The sequence below is a fragment of the Cupressus sempervirens genome, chromosome 5 (assembly GCF_028749045.1).
Source record: "Cupressus sempervirens isolate cs-2001-9-10 chromosome 5, ASM2874904v1, whole genome shotgun sequence".
Classification (NCBI taxonomy): Eukaryota; Viridiplantae; Streptophyta; class Pinopsida; order Cupressales; family Cupressaceae; genus Cupressus; species Cupressus sempervirens.
In genome coordinates this window covers 307,008,961-307,033,398 of record NC_143122.1, presented here as the reverse complement: position 1 = coordinate 307,033,398, position 24,438 = coordinate 307,008,961, and the positions used below count along the sequence as shown (strand labels likewise).

Below are 24,438 nucleotides of genomic sequence, written 5' to 3'. Positions count from 1 at the left end.
ATCTTCCGCCACGATCGAGTGGGCCTTGTCAGCTCTAATACAACACTCCGATATTCTGCGCAAAGCCCAACAAGAGATTGATATACATGTTGGACGGAACTGACTGATGGAGGAATCCGACCTACCAAAGCTCAAGTATTTGAAGGTAATAGTGAAAGAAACTTTCAGGCTTTATCCGTCGGCACCTCTTTTGGTCCCTCATGAATCTACGGAGGACAGGGTGTAATGCTTGTTATTTATGGCTCCTCCGCATATGCTCCTATTCGCTATCCCCTGCCAAGAATACCGCGTGCTCTAATGATCTTGACAGATTAACTCCCTTGTCTGGGTCAAACCCTTTGTCCGATGCCAAACGGAGATTGCCTTCAGCCGGAGGTAACAGTTTAATATAGCGTTTCTAATTTGTTGGTAGAAATCGCCAATCTTCCAACTGGAATCCGAGTTCGAGTTTATAACTCTTTGCCCAAAATCTCCGTTTCGAGGGCTTGCGGAAGAATGACCAGATCTGAAATCCTTCAATAGGTTTCCCCTCCCGTGATTCTGCCCTTTGATTCTTTGACTCCTATGGTCGCTTTCGGTTGAGGATGTACAGACCCACGAAATGCGTTGTATCTGCCACTTTTCAGACTCGATGTTGATCCGAATGCTCTCCGCTTGTGGTGAGATACGCTCAATGGCTGTGCCTACAGCTCGCGAATCTTTGATAGGGATGTATGTGGATCTACCAAATTGAATTTGCCCTCCTGTCGCAGCTGGATATTAACTCAAATTACTCCTATTCGGCTGTTGCCTTTAACCGGAATTCTTCACTATTACACGACTGCAATAAAAAGTATTATTCAAATTGACCCTAAGCCACGCATAAACGCCCTGATGAAATGACTGAATGTCACCTCCAATCTGCAATAATTCGGATGATATTTCACACCCTCAAAATTGCGTACCTATTGAGAGTTATCGTTCTCAATGGCCAACTGTGACAATTGCGAAAACCCTAGGTTCCACAATGCACCTGTGATTGAATCACAATCTGAAAAATCAAAGAGAGATAATCAACTGCCTTCATTCGAATGGAGCCCCGGAGTGCCTATTTATTCTTTTCCCTCCATCCTCTCCAGAGACTTCTAGAACCTTTTTGATCTTATCCCTCAAGTGACTTTATTAAATATTTTCCAAGTCACTTTATTAAATACAAGGTTATCTTTTAATATTATTTATTTAATTAAAATAATTAATTAGTCGTCCTTGGACAACCAGATTAATTAAATTAATTAAATCGAACTGTCACCAGAAAATTGGGGACATGACAGTCCGCCCTTCCTGAAATTGCTTGTCCCCAAGCAATGGCTGAACCATGAACCAATCAGTATGCCTGGGTCCCAAATGTAAATCTGTGTATCATCCCAATCCTCATCATACTCCCGTGGAGAAATCATCAATACCAGTAGCTGAGAAACTGTACTCAACATCCAAACAACTGACACTTCTGATGAAATCATCTGAAAACCAACTGTAGATGTCAGTAGAAGAAACCATTCTGCGGAACTCAAGCCAACTGAAACATCAACTTTATCAAAACTCAAGCCCCTGTTAGAATGACACTTGCACCCAACTGCACTGTAGATAGGACAACAGCTATAGGTACCTGAATTACTGCCATCAAATTCAATCTCTGAAAAACTGCTCCGAGTGTGTTGATGCTGCAGGCTGAATAACTTGCTACTACCACTTCTTTTTTCGAAAGTAAGGGCCAATCTATCCCCTAATGGATGGTAAGAAACTGGAGCCAATCTACATCCGCGTGAAATAAAATCTTCTATCTCTATGTCAAAAGAGAAATGATGAGCGTACCCTACCGTATAATGCCGGTAAGAACCTCCAAATTCTGTTGCTAGCTCATCATCACTGAACTGGTAATCAATATATGGCTCCAATCTCTGACTCCGAGTGACTGTAGGCTGGATAGGATCCCGTGCATTCTGCTCAACAAACCCCTCCTCGAGATCCCTGTGAGGTAGCATAGTAGAAAGGACCCCTATAATCTTTTCAACCAATCTGCAAATAACACTAGTATCATGGATGAGAACACCTTCTGTCACTTTATACGGGTCCAAATGAACACATGCACTATCCATCAAATACTCCATGAACGGTTCAGTGCAGTAAAAATTATATGAGGAAACATAAACATACTCCCCTTTACACCACAACGGGTCCTCCTGTAAGGGTGGCGTACTCAACTGTACCACACTATCAACTATCTGAGTAGAATCAATCTGGGGACTTGACTCTACCGGTATCCCGAACTCATTAGAACCAGCTACTACCAAATCCTGAATATATGTGTCGGCCTTAACAATATGCTCCTTAGTAGTAACTGCGGAAGTGTACTCACCACCATCCACCTCAGTAGTCAAATGAACTGGTGCTGGGGCCGGTTTTGACTGCAAATGCTCCAACTCCACGGTCACCTCCTTCAACTGAAACTGCGACTTTTGTAGATCCTGCCGTGTGTCTTCTAAAGCCTCAGAAGTCGCTATGAGCTCTTGGGAAAGCTCACTCACCTCCTCTTCACGATCCAAGAGTGCCTCATAGGCTATACTTCCCCACTCAACCAAGTGATCACGGTCGGCTACCAATCGTAAATAATCCTGCTTCAAAATCCGAACAGCTTCACGCAAGGCATGAATCTCTGCCAAAGAAAAGTAACCACCGCTGGACTCATCTGTCATAGAAGAACCCCAACCAGTAACAGTCAACAACTGACGAGCAGTATCAAAATGCTCACAAGCGATAGCAATGTCTCGCTCACTAACTTTCAACTGGCTAACCACATGATGGCTCTGGCTGAACTGTCTTCTATAAACTCCCTCTAACGCATTGTCTAAAGGAGTATCTTCAGAGATACTGGTCTCTGGATTATTACCATCCATATTTTGCGAATCAACTTCAAAACTCATATCAACATCCAGAGTGTCAAAATCTGTAGTTCTGCTATCAAGCTCTTCTGTACCTAAAGAAACTGTCAAGGAAGCTGAATCTTCAAAACTGTTCACTTCATTCTCCCAGATGTCATCAAGACCCAAGCGATCCTGGGACTCATCTGTACATGCTGAAAAATCTTCAACACCTTCCAACAAGAATGGTCGACTGGAAATATGAACCAAACCCAACAACGGTGCATAAAAACTAATACCAACATCGGATGTTCTGCTGGCACAAGGAAAGATAACACCGTATATTCTGCTAATCAAATCCATGATAGTACTCAAACAATCATGGCTATCATAAAGTGCTAAAGATCTTCGGTTGACTGAATCCCAAATGCTGCTGAAACATTCCCGAATCCATATGCAAGAAACAATTGGTAACTCAAGCAAACTACTTACCTGAGTAATGTGACCAATACCAGCTAACTTCACATACCTGTCTGCCATTGTCCTTGTATCCTGGATGTGAAAGCAAGATGAACTCGTAGCATTATCAGCAACCTCACATGATCCCTCTTCCGTCAAAAACTGAGTGCAAGATGAACTTAAGCTCAGCTCCATGCCATGCTTATTTCCATGTTTCTCCCAGTCCTGTAAAGCCAAAGTTGCTCGAGTGTCCTCAAGCTCACAAGAAAGCTTGGCAATTTCCTCCTCCTTCCTCCTCAAGGCATCTGAATAGTCTTTGGCAAGGCTTAAAAGATGGTCACGATCTGATAGAAGATGTAAATAGCTCAGCTTCGTCGTCCCCATTCCTTCACCAATTGCATGTAAGTCACAGCAGGAAGAATTTGCCTGAACTCCCTTATATCTTCCTCGTAACTGAATCATCTGGATGTGTTCTTCTAACATCTCCCGCGTCCTGTCAGGATGAGATAAAGAAGCCACAATACTATCTTTGCTTACCTTCAGCTGGCTGGACAAATCATGTGAAGTACTGCCATTCTCATCCTCATGTGATGAAGCATCTAACTGAGCCTGGTACTCTCTGTCAGCAAAATCATAAATGCTCGATGTTTGCTCATTTTCACCAGGTATCTCCTCATCATGCATAATGACATCTTCATCATCATCTGAACTCACTTCACTGAAATCATTGCTTGTCGGAACCAAACTTCCCTGAGTACATGAGACATCACCTTTGGGAAACTCGTATTCAACTGTCTCAACTTGAGTGTCAAGTTGACAGTTACTATCCATCAGCGTAATATCCTTCACCACTTCTTCCTGTGACCGAACTGAAACCTCTGATCGGTTGCACACTTGTTTCTCGAACTCCTCATTAAGGTTCCTAGTAACATCTCTCATTGTATCTGTCAACGCTTCGTGAGAAGATTTGCCAAAACGAAATCCAGTTGATTTACTCACCTTAGCTGGGACGGACAGCCTGTCAAGCATACGGTGGTGTTTAACCAACAGTTCAGACATGTTATGTTTGATTTTTCTGAGCTCATCCTGAATGTCTAAATAGTCCTCCTTTCCACAATTCCGACTATGAATACTGCGTCTATTACTTGTCCGAGATTGTGTCCTTGGAGACTTTGTGTTGTACCTGTCCATCTTGGTTGAAGTAGAGTGCTGATCACTCATGTAATTCGGTTCTCACCCCACAGGATGGCAAGAAAACCGCTCTGATACCACTGAAATAACCCTGACAGGATTATTGCTCCTTTTTACACCCAAAACTTAAAACTTCAAAGGTTCGACATTTCGTCAAACAATTAGCAGTCGAGCTCTGATACCACTGAGATGACCCTAGCTATAAAGGTCACTAAATTCCAACAATGTACTGTGGCAATTCGTCAAATGGTTTGCAAAACAGCTTGCTGCATTGGCTACTAAAAAACAATACTGTACTGATGATTTTTATTGAATACTCAGCATACACATAAATTTGATAATTTAAGCAATGTACCAGATAGGTGGATGAATCAAAATGCAATGATTAATACCATTAGGGAAAAATCCAATCACAACCAGTTGAAGATAATGAATTACCAATTCATATATATAACGTCAGCAATAACTAGAACCTGGAATGGCCATAAATAGATGATCTATATATGACACTGTTCGCCCAAAATAGATGATCTGATCGAAATAGAGGCTTTGAAGCAGTTACCACAAAGATTTATATGTTTGTTTTGTAGAGCATCATAATCGCAGGTTCTGATTCATCTTCCGCCACGATCGAGTGGGCCCTGTCAGCTCTAATACAACACCTCGATATTTTGCGCAAAGCCCAACAAGAGATTGATATACATGTTGGACGGAACCGACTGATGGAGGAATCCGACCTACCAAAGCTCAAGTATTTGAAGGTAATAGTGAAAGAAACTTTCAAGCTTTATCCGTCGACACCTCTTTTGGTCCCTCATGAATCTACGGAGGACAGGGTGTAATGCTTGTTATTTATGGCTCCTCTGCATATGCTCCTATTCGCTATCCCCTGCCAAGAATACCGCGTGCTCTTCTCCAATCTTAGGCTGTAAGTCAGTTTTGGCACTTGCAGACGCTTCGTCTTTCGATACTCACCGGCCCTCTAATGATCTTGACAGATTAACTCCCTTGTCTGGGTCAAACCCTTTGTCCGATGCCAAACGGAGATTGCCTTCAGCCGGAGGTAACGGTTTAATATAGCGTTTCTAATTTGTTGGTAGAAATCGCCAATCTTCCAACTGGAATCCAAGTTCGAGTTTATAACTCTTTGCCCAAAATCTCCATTTCGAGGGCTTGCGGAAGAATGACCAGATCTGAAATCCTTCAATAGGTTTCCCCTCCCGTGATTCTGCCCTTTGATTCTTTGACTCCTATGGCCGCTTTCGGCTGAGGATGTACAGACCCACGAAATGCGTTGTATCTGCCACTTTTCAGATTCGATGTTGATCCGAATGCTCTTCGCTTGTGGTGAGATACGCTCAATGGCTGTGCCTACAGCTCGCGAATCTTTGATAGGGATGTATGTGGATCTACCAAATTGAATTTGCCCTCCTGTCGCAGCTGGATATTAACTCAAATTACTCCTATTCGGCTGTTGCCTTTAACCGGAATTCTTCACTATTACACGACTGCAATAAAAAGTATTATTCAAATTGACCCTAAGCCACGCATAAACGCCCTGATGAAATGACTGAATGTCACCTCCAATCTGCAATAATTCGGATGATATTTCACACCCTCAAAATTGCGTACCTATTGAGAGTTATCGTTCTCAATGGCCAACTGTGACAATTGCGAAAACCCTAGGTTCCACAATGCACCTGTGATTGAATCACAATCTGAAAAATCAAAGAGAGATAATCAACTGCCTTCATTCGAATGGAGCCTCGGGGTGCCTATTTATTCTTTTCCCTCCATCCTCTCCAGAGACTTCTAGAACCTTTTTGATCTTATCCCTCAAGTGACTTTATTAAATATTTTCCAAGTCACTTTATTAAATACAAGGTTATCTTTTAATATTATTTATTTAATTAAAATAATTAATTAGTCATCCTTGGACAACCAGATTAATTAAATTAATTAAATCAAACTGTCACCAGAAAATTGGGGACATGACATCACCTAAGTACAAATGAAAATTTTAGTTGAACGAAATAGAAAACATAGATATATAGAATTATAAATATTGTCAAATGTATAGAAAAGCCATGAAATTCATGACATCAAATGTTCCCAAACATTTGTATAAACAAAAACAAGTCTATTTCTTGAAAATTCTAAATTTGTGCATTGTATTTTTTTCTTGAAGATGATTTTTCTGAGAAAATTCTTCTCCGCATAAGTTTGGTCCACTACAAGCAACTAAGGAAGATGATATTTCTTCTTAGCATCAATTAGCAACTATTGTCATTTGGCTAAAATTGAGCCCAAAACATCACATATGCAGCACATGAATAATGTTCAGATAGAAATCAGAAACACAGGAGCACAATGGCTCTGGTAGCAAATTGAAAAATGAAGAACAAACTTAACAACAATTATTTGATTGATTTATTCATAAATAGATTTCAAATTTATAATTGCTGAAGACTCAAAGATCTTCCTGTAAAACAGTTAATTCAGTTCACAGCTCACTAAAACAATTGATAACAAACTGGAAATTAGTGACATCTAACTAGAGTTATTGACAGCGAACTGGAGATGTTCAGCAGAAAACTGTATTCCTAATGGCAGCTGTTTATGTTGGAGCATATATATTGTATTCCAACAAAAATAAATCTTTGAAGGTTGATATCCAAGGTACAACTGTATTGTCATGAGGTGCTCGTCTTGTTAAATGCCTTTTCACTATTGTGGGATTGATCTTTTTATCATGTCTACAAGTGTCATGACCCCATATGAATATATGATCAATTTAACTATATATATATATATATATATGTTTAATACATATATAATCACTTAAAATATAATTATATAATTAATTGTTCAGTTGAGTAGAAGAATATTTAATAACTATAATATATAGTTAATCAATATACAATATTATAATTGTTATTAGAAGTAAAAATAACTATCAAATCTAAGCTATATAAATAAATACCAAATAGCTAAACATAAACCTATAACTAAATTGCTCATCACTTACTATTAATTAGTAAAAATAACATTATGGGCTGCCATACTAACTAATAAGCGGTGCCTCCACCCAAGTGACATGTTGCAACACTATATATAAGCGGCTTCTCCATCCTAGTGACACATTACGACACTAATATATATATATAAAACTAATAAGCGGCGCCTCCACTCAAGTGACACGTTGCAACACTAATACATATGTATATGTATATGTATATATATATATATATATATATATACCTTGGATCCATGGGCAAAAAGGCCAAAAAAGACCAAAACCTGTAAATTGAAAAGGGTGACAGTAGTGACTAGACCCATTCACATCAAGTTAAATGAAATATATTTTGATTTGTAAACACTGCTGCATATAAGGTGGAGACCAGATATGCAATCCATTACCGCCAACAATGGATATAAACCAAAATACTTTGAATACATTTTAAAACGGGTATTTCCATTGAAGGTGGCTAATAATTTAATTAATAAAACACTCGCCTTATATCTGTCACCCACGTGGACCACCGCGGGGAGGTAGATGTAATTCCACTAGGTCCGTACACAATCTGTGAGCCACAACACTAAACTTACATATATGTATTCGCATCACACATTTAAGGTATGTATGAAAGATGTTAGTAATTTTAATAATTAGACATGAAACTTATTCCTAGAATGGATATTTATAAGATACAACTTATACTTTAATTAATAAGTATAATATGCGTTAAGTAAATAATATAATTTCTAATATTATTTTGAAACAAAAATCTATAATATTATTATAAGAATTGTATTGAGTTCAAATCTGTAAGTAGGAATAGTATCGAGAGTTGGAATAATTCTCATATTATGGACTTTTCCTTCTAAATTTATTATATGCATAATTATTAAATATGATTATGTTCATTGTTACCATTATTTGATCTATGGTAAAAATGTATGGTGTTACCAAGGAGGAGCTTGTATAAATACAATCTTTGGATCTTATCCCAATAGAGGGTAGGGGTCAGAGTTTTGTAAATATTATTAAAACAGACTTGGACCTGTATACTTTGAGAGAGTCCGAAGATTGTGTCTAGGCAACTTGGATAACATCTATATCCTTGAATCCATGATCAACGTAGTAATAACACTTGGGTATGTTGGAAGGATAAACACTTTCTACTCATAAGCATAGACTGCGAATCCGATGGGTCCTGGCATGACCCACTAACTTGGTGACCTACATGTCATGACGTTGGGTCATATAAACTTTCCTAGGCCAGCTTGGCTTTCTGACCTGGATTGCTTGCACGACCTCTGATGGCTTTGGTAGAAAGGAATGGAAATGGCCTTATTGACACTAGTATGTACACCAAAGAGGAACTCGTATAAAGCTGGAGAGTTGTAGAAACCTGTAGAAAATTGACATGGGGTTTGTAGAGAAAGAATGTAATACTCTGTATATGTTTTGATTTTTGTTTCTTTGATTGGAGTTGGTGCTCCTAAATTTGTAAAGGGGTTGGTACTGCTAGGGTTGGTGCCCTAAATGTAGTAAATGAGACTTATGTATTGCTAGTCAGGATTGAAGTTGGTGCTCCTAATTTGTAACAAGTGAGGTTGCTAGTGAGACTTAATGGACTTTGTCTTTAGAGTGGTTTGGTTTATGCATTAATGCTATTAATCTTTTTACTATAAACGAAGATATGGATGTGGTTCATTGATTGATAAGTTCAATTTTATGAAAAGAATGAAGTTTTGTAGATCCAATAGGTCGGCCCTAAATGGAAAAACATATTTATTTTAAGATCTTTTAGTCTCGCTAAAAGTAACACTATAAGTCGACCAACATTAGCATTAATATGAAAACTTTTATTTATGAGGTTGGCCACATAAGGGAGTTGGCTATCTTCTCATGAATTCAATTGTTGTTGGGTTTTAGAATATATATTAATTTTTTCTCTTCTTCAAGTCTGTTCCAGGATGTCAATTGACATCAATAACAGTAATCCAACAATCTCCCATTTTTCCATTGGTGGCAACCATGTACAAAATAATTTTCAGAAAGCAGCTGGATCATACAGCAATTAATAGCTCTTCACAAACACAAGCTTCCTTCGAAGAACATAGTGAATGGATGAGAGCGACATCCCTCTCAATTTCTTTCTTAGCAGTCTCTTTCATAAGAGGTTTCTTGAAAATATTTGCAATCTGGTCCTTTGTAGTAACATACTCAACATTTTACTTACTGCTCAAGTACACTTAGTTTGAATATGCTCTTTCCAAGCAAGAGAATTTTGGTGTATTTGTTGATGCATTTGAAGGCCTTTGTGTGTTGTTATGATATCCTTCTTGTTAAAAAACCTAATCAAGTGTTTGGTTGTTTTTCTTGTTTTCTAATTCAAATTGAGAGCAACCAAGCATATGTCATGCATAGTTTTAAGAGTCAATTCTAAATCTTTTATTATATTTCCTACCAGCAACACTAATGAAGTCTTATCCTCCACGTCCATTTATGCTCTTTGTACCTATCTTGATAACTTCTTTTGATTTGATTCCTTGTATACTTTTTACACTTCGAATATAAATAAATCCTTGTTTGGATTTGAATGGAATACGCAAACTCTAATATATTATTTTTTCATATTTGCAGGTAGAGGTGGGTTTGGTCATGTTGTGCTATGCAAAAATAAATTAGATGGTCGTCACTATGCGATGAAAAAGATACGACTGAGGGATAAAAGTTTATCAGTCAACCACAAAATTTTGAGGTGGGAAGAATCAGCTCACCTTATGGTCTTATGCATAATTTTAGAAACTTTATGATGTCATGGATAGATACATAAGTAATGAAAATCTTCATTGTCATGTATGTTTTGTTTAGAATCATACAGTTCGTTTTGGGGTGGTTTCTAAGGTCTTGATTTTTTTAGATCTAGATAGATGTGTAGCTGTGAATGGCTTTGCCTTTTAAACTTACAAAGCTGTTGCTTTAGAATACGCTTATTGAGCAGGGTGGTATAAATTAGAAAGCAAGGATGTTTTTACATTTTTATCTTTTATTTTCTAAATGATCAAAGCAGGTTGATGAAACTGATAAAGACAAAAAATCAAGTGTGCTAAAGGAACTCTAGCAGCACATTAAATAAAATTATTTGTCATAAAAACTTATAAAATGGTTTTGGGGCTAAATCAAAATGGGTAGATGGAGACATATTAGTCAACGAGAAAGGTAGGTGATAAAGTGAGGGTGTTCCAGTTTTATAGGGAGTTTTTCATATGGTTAGGTATCATCAGCAAAAAATAAAGATTGTTTTAGATGAAGATCATACCTCTTAGGTGTTGACATTAAATTATTAGTGAACGATTCATGTTGGACTAAAAGTGGCATAAAGTAACTTACAAACTAGCTAGTAGAAAGATCTATTTATTTGACCTACAAGCTATAAATTATAACTTACCATGCAATGCAAATTTAATGAGCGTGGCATGTGGCAGCACCATTGCTAGTGTCATATTCAATGGAAACAATAAGTGACAACATTTTCTGTTCTATTCTCCCTGAATGGTGCATGATAAGTGTGATTATAATGCTTGAAATAAGAAGCAATATCACGTATCCCATGGGACCATTCAGGAGATGAACTATGTAGTATAATGCTGTCAATATAGGACTGTAAAGGAGAGCGATTCTTGTTCAAACTAGATGTGACAGCTATAAATCTAGTTTCTATTTTGTTTTCTACTTTTTAGCCTGAAATATTCCTAACCGGATATTTGCTGATATCTTTCCCAGATAACATTCAGAACACACATTTGGAAGTTGCATAGTAAAAGCTGGTAATATAAATACTAGAGAACATCCCCCAATAGTTGTATATCCAGTTATTTCCTCAAATCCAATATTTAGAACTTAAACCATAGGTAGATGTACTATGAACAGTAATAGATAAACAACAGATCTTCCAGCAGATATAAACATGTCTTTCAAAATAATGCTCAGGAATTCAAGCATATAACAATGTGTACAAACCAATAATATTAAACCTAGCAAACTCTTTAACTTCTTAAAATACGTTATTGCATTATACAACAGCAATACAATAACCAGCACTAACGAATCCACTCTTAAATACAGATTAATAGTTAGATTGGAATACTAGAATAAGAACTTGTAAGCGCATGTAAAACATTTGAACTGATGTCTCCCCAGACAATGAGTTTGCGTCCACTATCTTCTAGCACGAGGATCTACGTCCTCAAACTAGCTGAAAGCTGAAGCTTTCTAAAAAATTCTGACAAGAGAGAAGATTGGAAATGAATCATAAAACAAGCATACCCAACAATGAGCTTCTTTTCCCTTTTAATACACAACCTAAGACTCTTCGACTCACCTCTGGCTTTCGTCCTATTCCCTCGTGACTCTTAAACTTCCCTTTGGCATTTCGTCTTATTCCTTCTTGACCTTTTGCCCTCTTTATAACATTAAATTGACCATTTAATAATTTGAGTCTATGTCTCAGTCAATTTTAACATTATATAAAATAAGACTTCAATAATTCTAATGTCCCAAAAAGGGGACATTACAAATCTCCCCTCCTTAAAATTGCTTGAGGACAAGCAATCAGTACTAGGATCTCATATGAGTCTGTAGGTAGCCTTGTAGTCCAAACTGAAAACAATTCCGGCCACACTGCGAAGCAAGATGTCACTTTGCAATCTATCTCTCATCTGAATCCTTGGATCTCATAACACTCTGAAAAAACTCTGCACCTGTAAACTGAACAACTCTGATCATCACTGATACTATTGAATCCAACCTCAAATTGAGAAGAATTACAACAAGGTCCTCAACAAGGCATAAATACATATGGTCAACACCTGGATCCCAAACCCTGTTGTCATAACCAGTCGATATGATAAGATAGAAATGTATCAGTGAACTATGCATAACCCAGTAGATGATGACAACTTGACCTAAATAGATGATGTAGTAAACAAGTTGCTCAAAAATAGAGTGTAACACCCTAAGCGCAACAAATACCAAACTGTCATCTTCAATCTGGAGAATCTTCGAGTACATAGGTACTATGAATAAGAATGAAGCTGAAAGAGCATTCCCTATGATCAACACATAACTCTCCTCAAAACTACACCAAACACTATCCAAAGGCTGATGTAAATAATCCAACCAACTCTTGTATGTTGTGAAATCAGGAACCCAATGTGGACTGATCCTTTGATGCAGAACCGTAGTCAAATCATCACTTCCATCCCATGACCCATATTTCTTGCTAGGAATCATATCAGGATTCCATATCCTGAATAGAATCATCTCTTTTATCATAATCAAAATGAGAGTCCTTGTTTACCTCAAATAGGGGGTTATCGGAAATCCAATCAGCATCAACTTCAAACACGGGGTTATCGATAAGCTGAAAGTGATCTGACACTTTGGTACTAGATCGCTTGGGGCAATTCTCCAAAGCATAGGTCTGTTGAATGTTATAAGTTCATCAATTACCTCTAGGAAAAATTCCTGCCTCTCTTTATCCTCCTACTCCTGAGAGTGATTTGTGATCATAATCTGATTTTTTGCTTTCTGAAGGGAAATCGAAGTATCATTTAGTGCCTCCTGTGCTTCCTTAAGCTCTCTATTGAGCTCCTTAATCTCATTCCTCTCTTTATTGAGTTGATCAACATGTGTTTCAACAGCCTTAAGAACGTTATCCCTATCGGAAAAAAAATACAAATTTTCTGATTTCATAGTTTCAAGAGCTGTTTTGATCACTTGCAAATCAGAGCAAGACATTCTTCTTCCACTCCCTATTGAACCTTCCTGTAGAGATCCTTGACCATCTTATCAGTGTTGTCATAACGTACCGAAGATGCCACAACCATTTCTTCGTTAACCTTCAGCTAGTTTCTAAATGTATGCATTTCATTATCATGTTGATACAACTCATCGTCTTGTAGTGTCAGCTTGTATTATTCCTCTGAATTTCTATCATTGGTGTAGGTAATATATGGTTCATCACACAAAAATTCCAATCTATTATTACCTCGTGTGCGACTGTCCTCATCCACCTGATTGTCAACACTAACCTCCAATTCACCGACATAAAAACTTATACCTTGGGTAACATCTTCTACACAATCGCTAGAAGGTTGTAAATCAATGGTAGTTGACTACTCTTTTTTTTCAAGAACCTCTATTCGTTGATCATGATTTTCTAGAAATTCCTCATACACATTTTTGCCCTGGACCCTTGCAAGATCCTGAACCACTTCCAAGTACTTTCTTTTTGCCCTACCCATCTTATTTTGTTGATCTAGATGAAAATCCACATAATCACTAAATGATAAATAATTTTGAATTCGAGTAGGAAGAGCTTTATATTCTCTATAAATATCAAGTATTTCTTGTCTTATATCAAGTTCAAAATTCTAGGCTAGCTGTGGTTGTTGCTTCATAATGTTTATCATGATGTTATCCCAGCCCTGAATTTTTTGTTCCTGTAATATACGCTGCCGAAGAGATCTTTATTCCCTAAATGGGAGCCCAAGTGAAAGTGAAGATTTTGAAAGATTTGTTGTCCATATTTCTTTGTACAAATTACTATCCGGGTCCTTTGTGATGCTTGAAAGATACTGCCACGTCCCGTATTTTGCTAGTACAATTTAATAAGAAAAAAAAAAAAAAATACAAAAAAAAAATTGAATCAATTAAATAATAAGTTGTAATATAATTTATTAGTTCTAGTAGTAAACAAGAGAACATAATTAGATATAAGTATTATTATTATAATAACATTAAAGAATAAACATCATTAAATAAATAAGAGAATATGATTATAATAAAATATAATTGCTATAGGGGACACATTCTTGACTAAGCATTGGGGGTTGAAGATTATAACAATGCGTACAAACCAATAATATTAAACCCAACAAACTCTTTTAACTTCTTAATATACATTATTGCATTATACAATAACAATACAATAACCAACACTAACGAATCCAATCTTAAACACAGATTAACAGTCAGATTGGAATACTAGAATAAAGAACTTGTAAGCGCATGTGAAACACCTGAATTGATGTCTCCTTGGACAATGAGTTTGTGTCCACTGTCGGTCGGCACGAGGGGCTATGTCCTCAAACTAGCTGAACGCTGAAGCTTTCTAAAAAAATCTCACAAGAGAGAAAACTGGAAATGAATCATAAAACATGCATGCCTAGCAATGAGCCTCTTTCCCCTTCTATTACACAAACTAAGACTCTTCAACTCCTCTCTGGCTTTCGTCCTATTCCCTTGTGACTTTTCAACTTCCCTCTGGCATTTCGTCTTATTCCTCCTTGACCTTTTGCCCTCTTTATAACATTAAATGGACCTTTTAATAATTTGAGTCTACGTCTCATAGTCAATTTTAACATTATATAAAATAAGACTTCAATAATTGTAATGTCCCAAAAAGGGGACATTACATAGCCTTCAGCCCTTTTCTGTATTATTTATATTATAAATATGTCTAATCATAGAAACATTATAGCATGGAAAATCAAAAGCGTAAACGGAATTCAGTTACGCAAGTTTAAAATGAGAAAATCATTGGGATTGTTAAGGAAAGATTTATAAAAAGTATTCAAACTTCTAAAAGATGAAACTGAGATTGTAGTGGGAAGTACAGCACAAAGTAGGGGAAGCATGAAAACATGAGAGCATAAAATTGTGGTTAAAGAAATCTTGGTAAAATTGGAAATGGAACTCATAGATAGTCTGAAAAAGTAGTGTTTCATTTAAGGCCTACATAAGACATTAAGATAAAAGGTGAAGGTAGTACCACCCACTTCGTATTTTTAAGCCTATAATTTGGCAATGGACAAAGATAGTGAACATAAAATATCTTTGCTTAGTAAAATAACAATAGAGAACCATGGAAGTTTGATGCGAATAGTGATAATGGATTGAGAATGGTATGTGCTCTTCAAAATGACATATTTGAATGATAAAAGAATTGAAGGTGGAGTACGAAACCATATAAGGGATTCAAGAGCACCCATGCTCATGGGAAATCCATTGTCAACAAAAAAAGCTTCCCATTTTCTTAAAACAAGAAAAACATTAGGATTATTAAGGAAAGCTTTTGAAAAAGTATACAAACTTCTACAAGATGAAAATTAGATTGTAGTAGAAATCAACAGCACAAAGTAGGGGAAGCATGAAAACATGAGAGCATACAATTGTGCTCAAAGTAATCTTAGTAACATTGGAAATGGAACTAGTAGTGAAGAGCACACGGTTATAATGAGAGGGGGTGGGGGGTGAATCAGTATAATAATAATTTTGTCAATTAAAACTTTTATCTAGATAACTTCAAATAACTTTAAATGCTGAAATAAAAAATTATGCACATGAACACAATGACACAGATTTTACATGGAAACCGAATGTAAGAGAAAATCATGACAAATAATTGGTTTTGATAGATAAATTTGATATTTTACAATGATTTGTAGGCTACAACCTACTAGAGGTTACAACATCTATGTTTATGAGCACCGACTCATTGGAAGCTCCCAACTCCCACACTTAGCAGTCACCGACCTACTGGAAGCATCGACCCCCACTGCTTGTTCTCGTGAGCACCAACCCACTGCACACAAACTTCTTTTCCACCTTTGCGATATTGCTACCTGCAACTGATGATGGACACTATATAGCTTCTAATTTCGAAGTCAGATAAGCATCTTTCACTTTTCTTCTTGCTCTTCCTTGTATCCTTATAAATATTTATATATGTATCAGATGAAAATCTGATTATTTAATAATATCTATTCAACCTTAACTCTGTTCTATATATATACATATCAGATTAAAAACAAATTTGAACATATATGTTCTTTTATACTTATTTCTTGTATCTTGTCCCTTCATTTCACATTTGACTTCTAATCATAGTAACGAGAATCGCCCAAAAATCGCCTGAATCAGCGATTCCGCGACCTGATTCATCTTGCGCGATTTTTTTTGAATCGTGAATCGGTATTGCCGATTTCTGGGCCATGAATCGCTTGAATCGCCGATTCAGGCGATTCATGTAAAAATCGCCAAAATCGCCTTAAAAAATGGGCTATGAATCGGCCGCGGCATGTAAAAAGGGAAGTTGAAATTTTAAAAAAAATCACTTGTTTTATTCACTTTGTTTTTGACCTATTCTCTTTGTTATAACCCTAAAGGGCCTTCTATTTGTGAAGCATGAGTAGAGGAGAGGAAAAGTGAGAGAGAAGAAGAGAAAAGAAAAGCCATAGGTTTCCAACCGGGAAGAAGGAGGAGCACCAAAGAGATTAGCAGGCCATTTGGGGAGCCCACAATTGCTTTGGGAGCATTAAGGAGCCAATATCAACACTCCTCAACTCATTTGCAAGAGGTAAGTGCTTATTTTTTTTTCTTGCATGATAGTGTATTATGCATTTTTTGTTAAATTTTTAGTGTATTATGCGTTTTTAGTTAAATTTCTATAGTTTTCAAGAATTTTAGTGTAAATCTTGAATGCTCTTTATTTTTACTAAGTTGGAAGCTAGGGTTTGTTGTTTTCTAATTTTTATTAGCTTCAAACTTTGATATTTTACATAAATTTTTTTATTGCAGCAGCCTTTGCTCTCATTTTTCGCAAATTCCAATGGGTAAAAAAGATGAATGTTGGAAATATAATGAAGAGTTTCCTGGAAGAACCAAATATCAAACAAAATGCATGTTTTGTAAAGAAAAAATAACTTCCGGGGGTATTTATAGATTGAAATTCCACATTGCTGCTATACCTGGACATGATGTTACAGTTTGCACTCACCAAACTCCTGAGGCAAAACGCACTTGCTTAATGGCATTAGAAAAAATTGAAAAAGACAAAGCAAATAGGAAAATGCAAGTTGAAGGGTTAAGGGGTATTGGCTCCCATGTTCCCGCATCCGCAGCCGCATCCACATCTGCATCTGCATCAGCTTCCGCATCCGTAGGTTGTGTTGGAGAGGGTTCTTCTAGGCCTCCTTTTTATCCTAGTTCTTCTGCTCGTGCTAGTGCTAGTGCTAGTCGGTCACATACTGAGACGGAGTCCCACACCAACCTATTGCAGCCTAGAGTGTGGAAAAATAGAATGGATAGTTACTTTGTGCCCCGCACTACTCCTGGTTCCCAACCCACGCTTGATGGCATGGGTTTGAACAAGGAGATTCACGATGCTGCCAGAAAGGAGATATGCAAATTTTGGTACTTTTGCAACATTCCATTTATTGCAGCCAGGTAATTGATTCTTTTTTCTTTGTTTTCTTTAAAGCTAAAATTAAAAGTAAAAGTAAAACTTTAATTATATCTACTTGTTTTATAATTTGAGCCTTTGACATCTAAACTTTTATTTGTGACAGGGCTCCTTATTGGCAGAATATGATAGATGCGGTTGCTATTTGTGGTCCGGGGTTTAAAGCCCCAACTGAGGCTGAGTTGAGCGGATACCTTCTGGATGAGATGGTAGAGGACATGAGGGTTGACCTCGAGGAGAACCGAAAGGAATGGATTGCAAAGGGTTGCACCATCATGACTGATGGTTGGACCGATAGGAGGAATAGAACACTCCTCAATTTTCTTGTATCCTGTGGAGGTGATTGATCATTCTACTTTCCTACATACATTGTAAATTTTGATTTGTTGAATGCTAATTCGTTAATGATCCATTTAATATTATAATTCGTTGTTTTGTTACTTGTAGGATATACCATGTTCATAAAATCCATTGATGCTTCCGCACATGTGAAAAATGCCACATATTTATGTGAGGCTATTGAGGAAGTTATAGCAGAGGTGGGAGAACAAATTGTGATCCAGGTGGTGACGGATAATGCAGCAAATTATGTTGCAGCAGGTAAACTTTTAACTTTGCAAGTTTTGAAAATAAATTTATTTGAATTTTGAAATTTGAGTTTCTAATTGACTTAAAATTGTTGTAGGTAAACTTTTGATGGAGAGGCACCCCACCATATTTTGGTCCCCTTGTGCGGCACACTGCATTGACGTCATGTTGGAGAAAATTGGCAAACTTGAGTTTGTCAAGTCATGTGTGGAAAGGGCAAAAAATATATGCAAATTCATTTATAATCATGCATTTGTCCTTAGCACAATGAGGAAGTACACAAAAGGCAAGGAGTTAGCTCGCCCAGGTATCACGAGGTTTGCCTCGAATTTCATCACCTTGCAGTCCTTGTTGACATCAAGGGATGGATTGAGGAGCATGTTTGTTGGGCAGGAGTGGATTTGCTCTTCCTATTCTACGACCACTGTAGGGTTAGATGTGGCAGATTGCATATTTGATGAGGATGGTTTTTGGAAACCCGCTAGAGAAATTCTTAAGGTAAATTTATTGCAATTTAACATTTAGTATTTTGCTTTTACTTTAAGTTATATTATTTTATATTTAAGTTTTGACTCATATTTTTTGTTTTACTTTATATGTAGGTCACTGAGCCCCTTGTAGCTTTGCTATGAATTGCTGATGGGGAGAAGCCCTCTATGGGCTACATTTATGAGGGTATGGATAGGGCCAAGGAGGCCATCAGAGCCCAATATGCAGGAGTGCAGGAGAGGTATGGCCCTATTTGGGACATCATTGATAGGAGATGGCAGAACCAACTCCATCGACCCATCCACGCAGCAGCTTACTATCTGAATCCGGCATTTCGTTTCCGTCCTGAGTTCAAGGCGGATGCGGAGGTTCTCACTGGCTTATACACAGTGATTCAGAGATTGAGTAGCGATGAAAATAGCGCTGCTGCGATTGTTGAGCTAGACCAGTTCAACAATAAGGAGGGGCCACTTTTCTCTGGCAGGATGGCCATAAATGCTCAGACAACACTACAGCCAGGTAAAAATTAAATAATATATTCAATGTTCATGAATCTAGATTCTAAACTTAAAGTTGATTATATAATGCATTAATTTTAGAGTTGTAATTTGTAAATGAGACTAATTGTTTTTGTTTTTTACTTATTTTAGATAGATGGTGGCAAATGTTTGGGGCCACAACCCCAAACCTTTAAAAAATTGCCATCTGCATTCTGAGTCAGCCGAGCAGCGCTTCTGGATGTGAGCGCAATTGGTCCATGTTCGAGCACATCCACTCGAAGAGGAGAAACAGGTTGACAGTGCAGAGGTTGAATGATCTTGTCTTTGTTCATTACAACCTTCGTCTTAGGATTAGATAGATTTTGGGCGCTGAATCCTCTCCGATCATTCTAGAGGAGATTGATCCAGAATCAGAGTGGATCACAGAGACCGTGGACCCAGTCTTCACTGAGGAAGACCGCGCGTGGGTTGACCAGGTGGATGTAGAGGCTGAGGCTGTGGCTAGGGCAGAGGAGGCAACTAGAGCACGTTCAGGCATTGGTAGACGCACACGCGCACACACAGACGCAGGCCCTAGCGACGTTATTCATGAGCCCATTGCCCATGCAGGGGACATGGCTCGGCGGTCCTCTAGGACCTACCTTACACGCCTTTCTCATAGGCAAACTGGATACTCAGAGGCTGAGGTTGAGGCTGTAGCAAAGCTAGAGGATGATGATGAGGATGATGAGGCTTGAGCCGGAGCCTTGTTTTTATATTTTGTTTACACTGTATAGATATTGATAGTGATACTGAATCACTGATAGACATATGTTTCAAACTTTCATGGATCTTCATCTTAGATTTATACATACATTTATGATTTGATGTCTTATAGATCTTCATGATTTCATCTTACTGATTCTATGATTTGAATCATTATGATCATTTGATTTTTATTTACTTCAGCTAGCATACAATTTACATTTTAGTACATAATGATAACATAGTTACGTATGTGATGGATTTTATGTTTCATGTTTATGTATGTTAGATTCTATTTGATGATGTTATAGTGTTTTTAAGTTATATTCAATAAAGGGTGCATGAAATAAGTCTTAAATTGTTAAAATCTTTACATTTAAAGGGTTTTTTCAAATTTGCCGATTCATCGCCGATTCACCGGCGATTCACCCCCGATTCACGATTCGATTCGGCCGTGCCGATTCCGATTCACGTTACTATGCTTCTAATGCACGACTTACTCTTTCTTCTTCTTACTTCATATTATTCAATCCATTTCTTATTACTGATTTTCTTTTATTTTCTTCACTCACATCTCTGTTATATTTCAAAAAGTCTCAGCGCTGTTTTTGTTTGACACACTATATTTTCTTATTTATATCTCTTTGTTCCAAATAGTCATGTCTATTAGCAAAAGAGATTTCTGATGGTCTCAACATTTGAATCACCCCTCGTTATTATGAATTAGTTCCATTACTTATGTGTGATCAATTCTTAAACTAATTGTACAAGTATAATCTCTTTAAAAGTAACTGCAGCCTCTTTGAAACACAATTCTTTCTTCCATATCGCTAACTACACATTCAGATCACAGTAATTCAAAAGCCAACCACAGATGCTTCTCTCCATACTCTCAGAATGTCGCCCTTTATATTCATTCAATGATGGCCTGTGCATTTGATATCGCCTTAGCTGCTTTGGGAGACTTTGAAGATGTTTTTAACTCTTTACAAATTTGGCAACCTGGATTGTATGCAGCAGATTAAACTATTTGGTTAGGCCCATGTCAGATACGTCACACGATCTTCTTGACTGTATTTGGGGTGTGCAATACTTGTTGTCCTCTTCTTAACAATATTAAATTGTGTAGCATATCTTGGCCTTTTGAATATTTTATACTTACATTGTCACAAGAGCTTGTAATTTTGCAGCTTGATACCATCCTTCACATAATATTATTATTCTGATAACATCATATAAATTTCCATTTTGTCATTGAAATCAACCAAAATCTACTTGTCCCTTTTTAAAACAACTTCAGCGGCTTCGTGTCTATCCATGTTGGCCCATAGATATGCCGCTACACCCTTTTTTCTGAACTTCACTTGATATTACCTTTTTGGTTGTGTCTTTATTGGCATCTTGGTATCACTTCATTTGTCTTTACTATTGTTTTAAAAGCCCAATGACATCGTAGTCATTGAATCCCCTTTCTTAATTCATTTTTGACAATCGTTGTTTATTCTGTGCGACTTGGTCTTTCAAATGGTCTTTGTATAAAAATATTGATATATAATTGTTGTTGACTCCAACTACAATCACTGCATCAGGAATCCCCACTATAGTATGTAGATGGCAGCATTCAATTTGAATATAGTGGGCAGATAAATCACTAGAACATTTGCTTTCCTATCATGGAGCAATTGAGGGACATTCACACCATTCTCAACATCTCTATTTGAGAGCATGAACTTTATTGTCTTCCACTGACGCTTTGTTGTATATGTTTCCCGACATATAATTGCTACATATACGTATGCATATTCACCGGAGGTTAACAATATTGTTTAGAAGGTAAACTATCTTCCGTGTTTAATTTGCTCTTCAACATTTCAATCATTATCTCATGTCACCGTTGCTTCAGATATATATATATATATATATATATATATATATATATATATATATATATATATATCACTTTTGTATTTGTGTCATAGCCATTACTCTTTTCGTCATGAAGGCCTTTACATATTATTGTTTCACATGTTGTTACCTGATATAAATCGCTGCTTTATATATCTTCTACGAACACAATAGAGATATGATCACTTCACTTTCCACAATACTTCCGTTATGGCTTCCATATCCAGTTACAACATAGTATGAGATTAGCCACACAAGGATTAATATTATGGCATGTTGATATATCTGCAACAGACTTCACTGATTCTTAGTCTTTGTCTTTTTTGAACTTGTTTGGTCTTGATTCTTTGACAAATTCTATAATTTGCTTTGGCATCTTAACTTTGACATCAATGACAAGGTTCAACAATCTCTTGAGGGCTCTTGACAACAATGACAATATTCCATCAAGTAGATAGTCTAAAATAGTAGTAGTTTGTTGAAGGCCCTTTTTCGTCATTTAGATAAAACATGAATGTAGTGCCACCCTTGTCGTATTTTGAAGCCCATAATTTGGCAGTGGACAAGAAAGTGACCATAAAATTTCTCTGTGTACTAAAATAAAATAGAGAAAGATGGAAGTTTGGATAAGAGTAAAGATAATGGATCGAGAATGGAACAGGCACTTTAGAGTGACATATTTGAATTATGAAAGAATTGAAGTTGGGGAAAGAAACCAACAAAGTAATTCAAGAACATTTGTGATGATGAAAAATCTTATGGCAACAAAAAATAAAATAAATCCAATTTTCTCAGTTTTACCTTAGTTTTGTTGTGTTGTTGTTTTGGTAAGCTGTTGCAAAAGACAAACTTAAGGTTGTATTTTTGGCTACATTAGGAAGTCATCTCATATAGGAGTGGAAAGGGTATCTTTTGCTCAACTTTGGAGGAAATTGGATGTGAAATGTGGAATATATGGCTGATCAGTGGCTTTGTCTCCACCAATACCCAATCAAGGTTCATGGTTCATGGTTCTTGATTTTCTTTTTCTACTTTGACCAGCTCCTATTGTATGGGGATTGGGGAGCGATGCTCCTATATCTTTCTTAGTATTGTGAAATTTTCAAGTACCAATTTTTTGAAGCGTTCTTAAAATAATAGGAACTTGCCCTTTGCCAACTTGGTTCTCGGTTAAGGTAGAATCTTGAATAAGGAACAAGGAAAGGTGAAGTGTGTGTAGTTCTCCTTAGTTTGTGAGCTGGTACACAAGATTGGTGGAAGATTAAAGTATTGGGTTACTAGTGGAGATGGAACCCCCAACACAACCTTTGATTGATGGTGACCGATTCCTTGTTCTCTTGATGCAGAAGCATCTTGGGTTTTCTCGGTGACTACTTTGGAGATCATGGGAGGAGGCTTAGTAGTTGCTTTAGAAGGTTCTTGGACTGGTATTCGGTCAAAGGAGTGGTACTCGGTCGCTATTGGGTTTAGTTTTCGCCGAGTAGCTCAGTTATTGAAGGGGGCTTGGTTGCTAAAGAGCTCGGCAGATACTGTTGCTTGGCTCTCATTGTTGTGCTCGACATGTGTTCGTTACTTGGCAATGGTTGGGAGTTTGTTGACACTTGATAGTATGTTGGTGCCGACTGGAGTTCTTGGTGCATTTAATGAATGTAGTGTGTGATCGTGACGTGGACTGATCTGAGAGTTTGTGTGAAGCTATGTGTGGTCTTGGTTATCTCTCCTATGTGCATTCAAATCATGGTTGTAAACTTAGGGCTTGTCCTAAGTATTTTGTGTAGTTATCACGTGTTAACTGTAGGTTAATGCGAGGGTTAACATTTTTGTATTTAATGTTTGTTGTGAGCCGACTTGTGGCTTAGTTGGGTATAAGTAAGGGGTCTTGTGGAGTCTTTATTCATTCATTTTCAGAGGGAGTGGATCTTGAGTTCAGCATGGAGTAGCTGAAGGGTGAGTTCTCCTAAGTGTGTGGACCGCCGAATGTGAGGCGGTTTATAGTACAATTGTGGTGGAGTTGCGAGTTTGTGAGAAGGGCTAGTGGTAGCGGTTTAGAAACAAGGAGGTTGCTTGGTGGCTTGCGAGCACAAGTTGAGATCTTGAGGGTTTCTACTAGAGCGCTGTTGTGTTACAAATCTGGACTAGCTAGAGTTGGGATTGGATCTTGAGGGGTCTTGTAGAACTGTTTGTAATTGTTGCTATATTTGGCCCTAACTCGGAAGGCCTTACAACCGAGCATATTGTATGTAAACAGTTATATTTATGAATAAAGTATTGTGATCTGGAATCAGATCTTGCTTTGTTGTTATGTTTCCATTGCGTGCTTATGTGGGAACATCTCCTTTCGGGATT

The 24,438-nt window shown here is 37.3% G+C and overlaps 2 protein-coding genes across 10 annotated transcripts in view; both read left to right on the top strand.

Annotated features, from left to right (window-relative positions):
* The window catches only part of GCN2 (protein kinase family protein), a 389,262-nt gene that overhangs the window by 98,910 nt on the left and 265,914 nt on the right, over nucleotides 1-24,438 (top strand). For all 9 annotated transcript variants that reach the window (XR_016364575.1, XR_016364573.1, XR_016364574.1 and 6 more), the window contains exon 11: nucleotides 10,201-10,318. Coding sequence is in view for 6 of the 9 variants with exons in the window: in XM_089829969.1 (XP_089686095.1) it covers nucleotides 10,201-10,318 (118 nt within the window). In the remaining 3 variants the exon portion in view is untranslated. The remainder of the gene's footprint in view (nucleotides 1-10,200; nucleotides 10,319-24,438) is intronic.
* LOC149555813 (uncharacterized) lies at nucleotides 17,192-19,187 on the top strand. Its single transcript, XM_089833696.1, has 5 exons — nucleotides 17,192-17,850; nucleotides 17,973-18,205; nucleotides 18,314-18,466; nucleotides 18,552-18,952; nucleotides 19,057-19,187. The coding sequence occupies exons 1-5, from the start codon at nucleotides 17,234-17,236 to the stop codon at nucleotides 19,084-19,086; spliced, it is 1,434 nt and encodes a 477-aa protein (XP_089689822.1). The 5' UTR covers nucleotides 17,192-17,233; the 3' UTR covers nucleotides 19,087-19,187.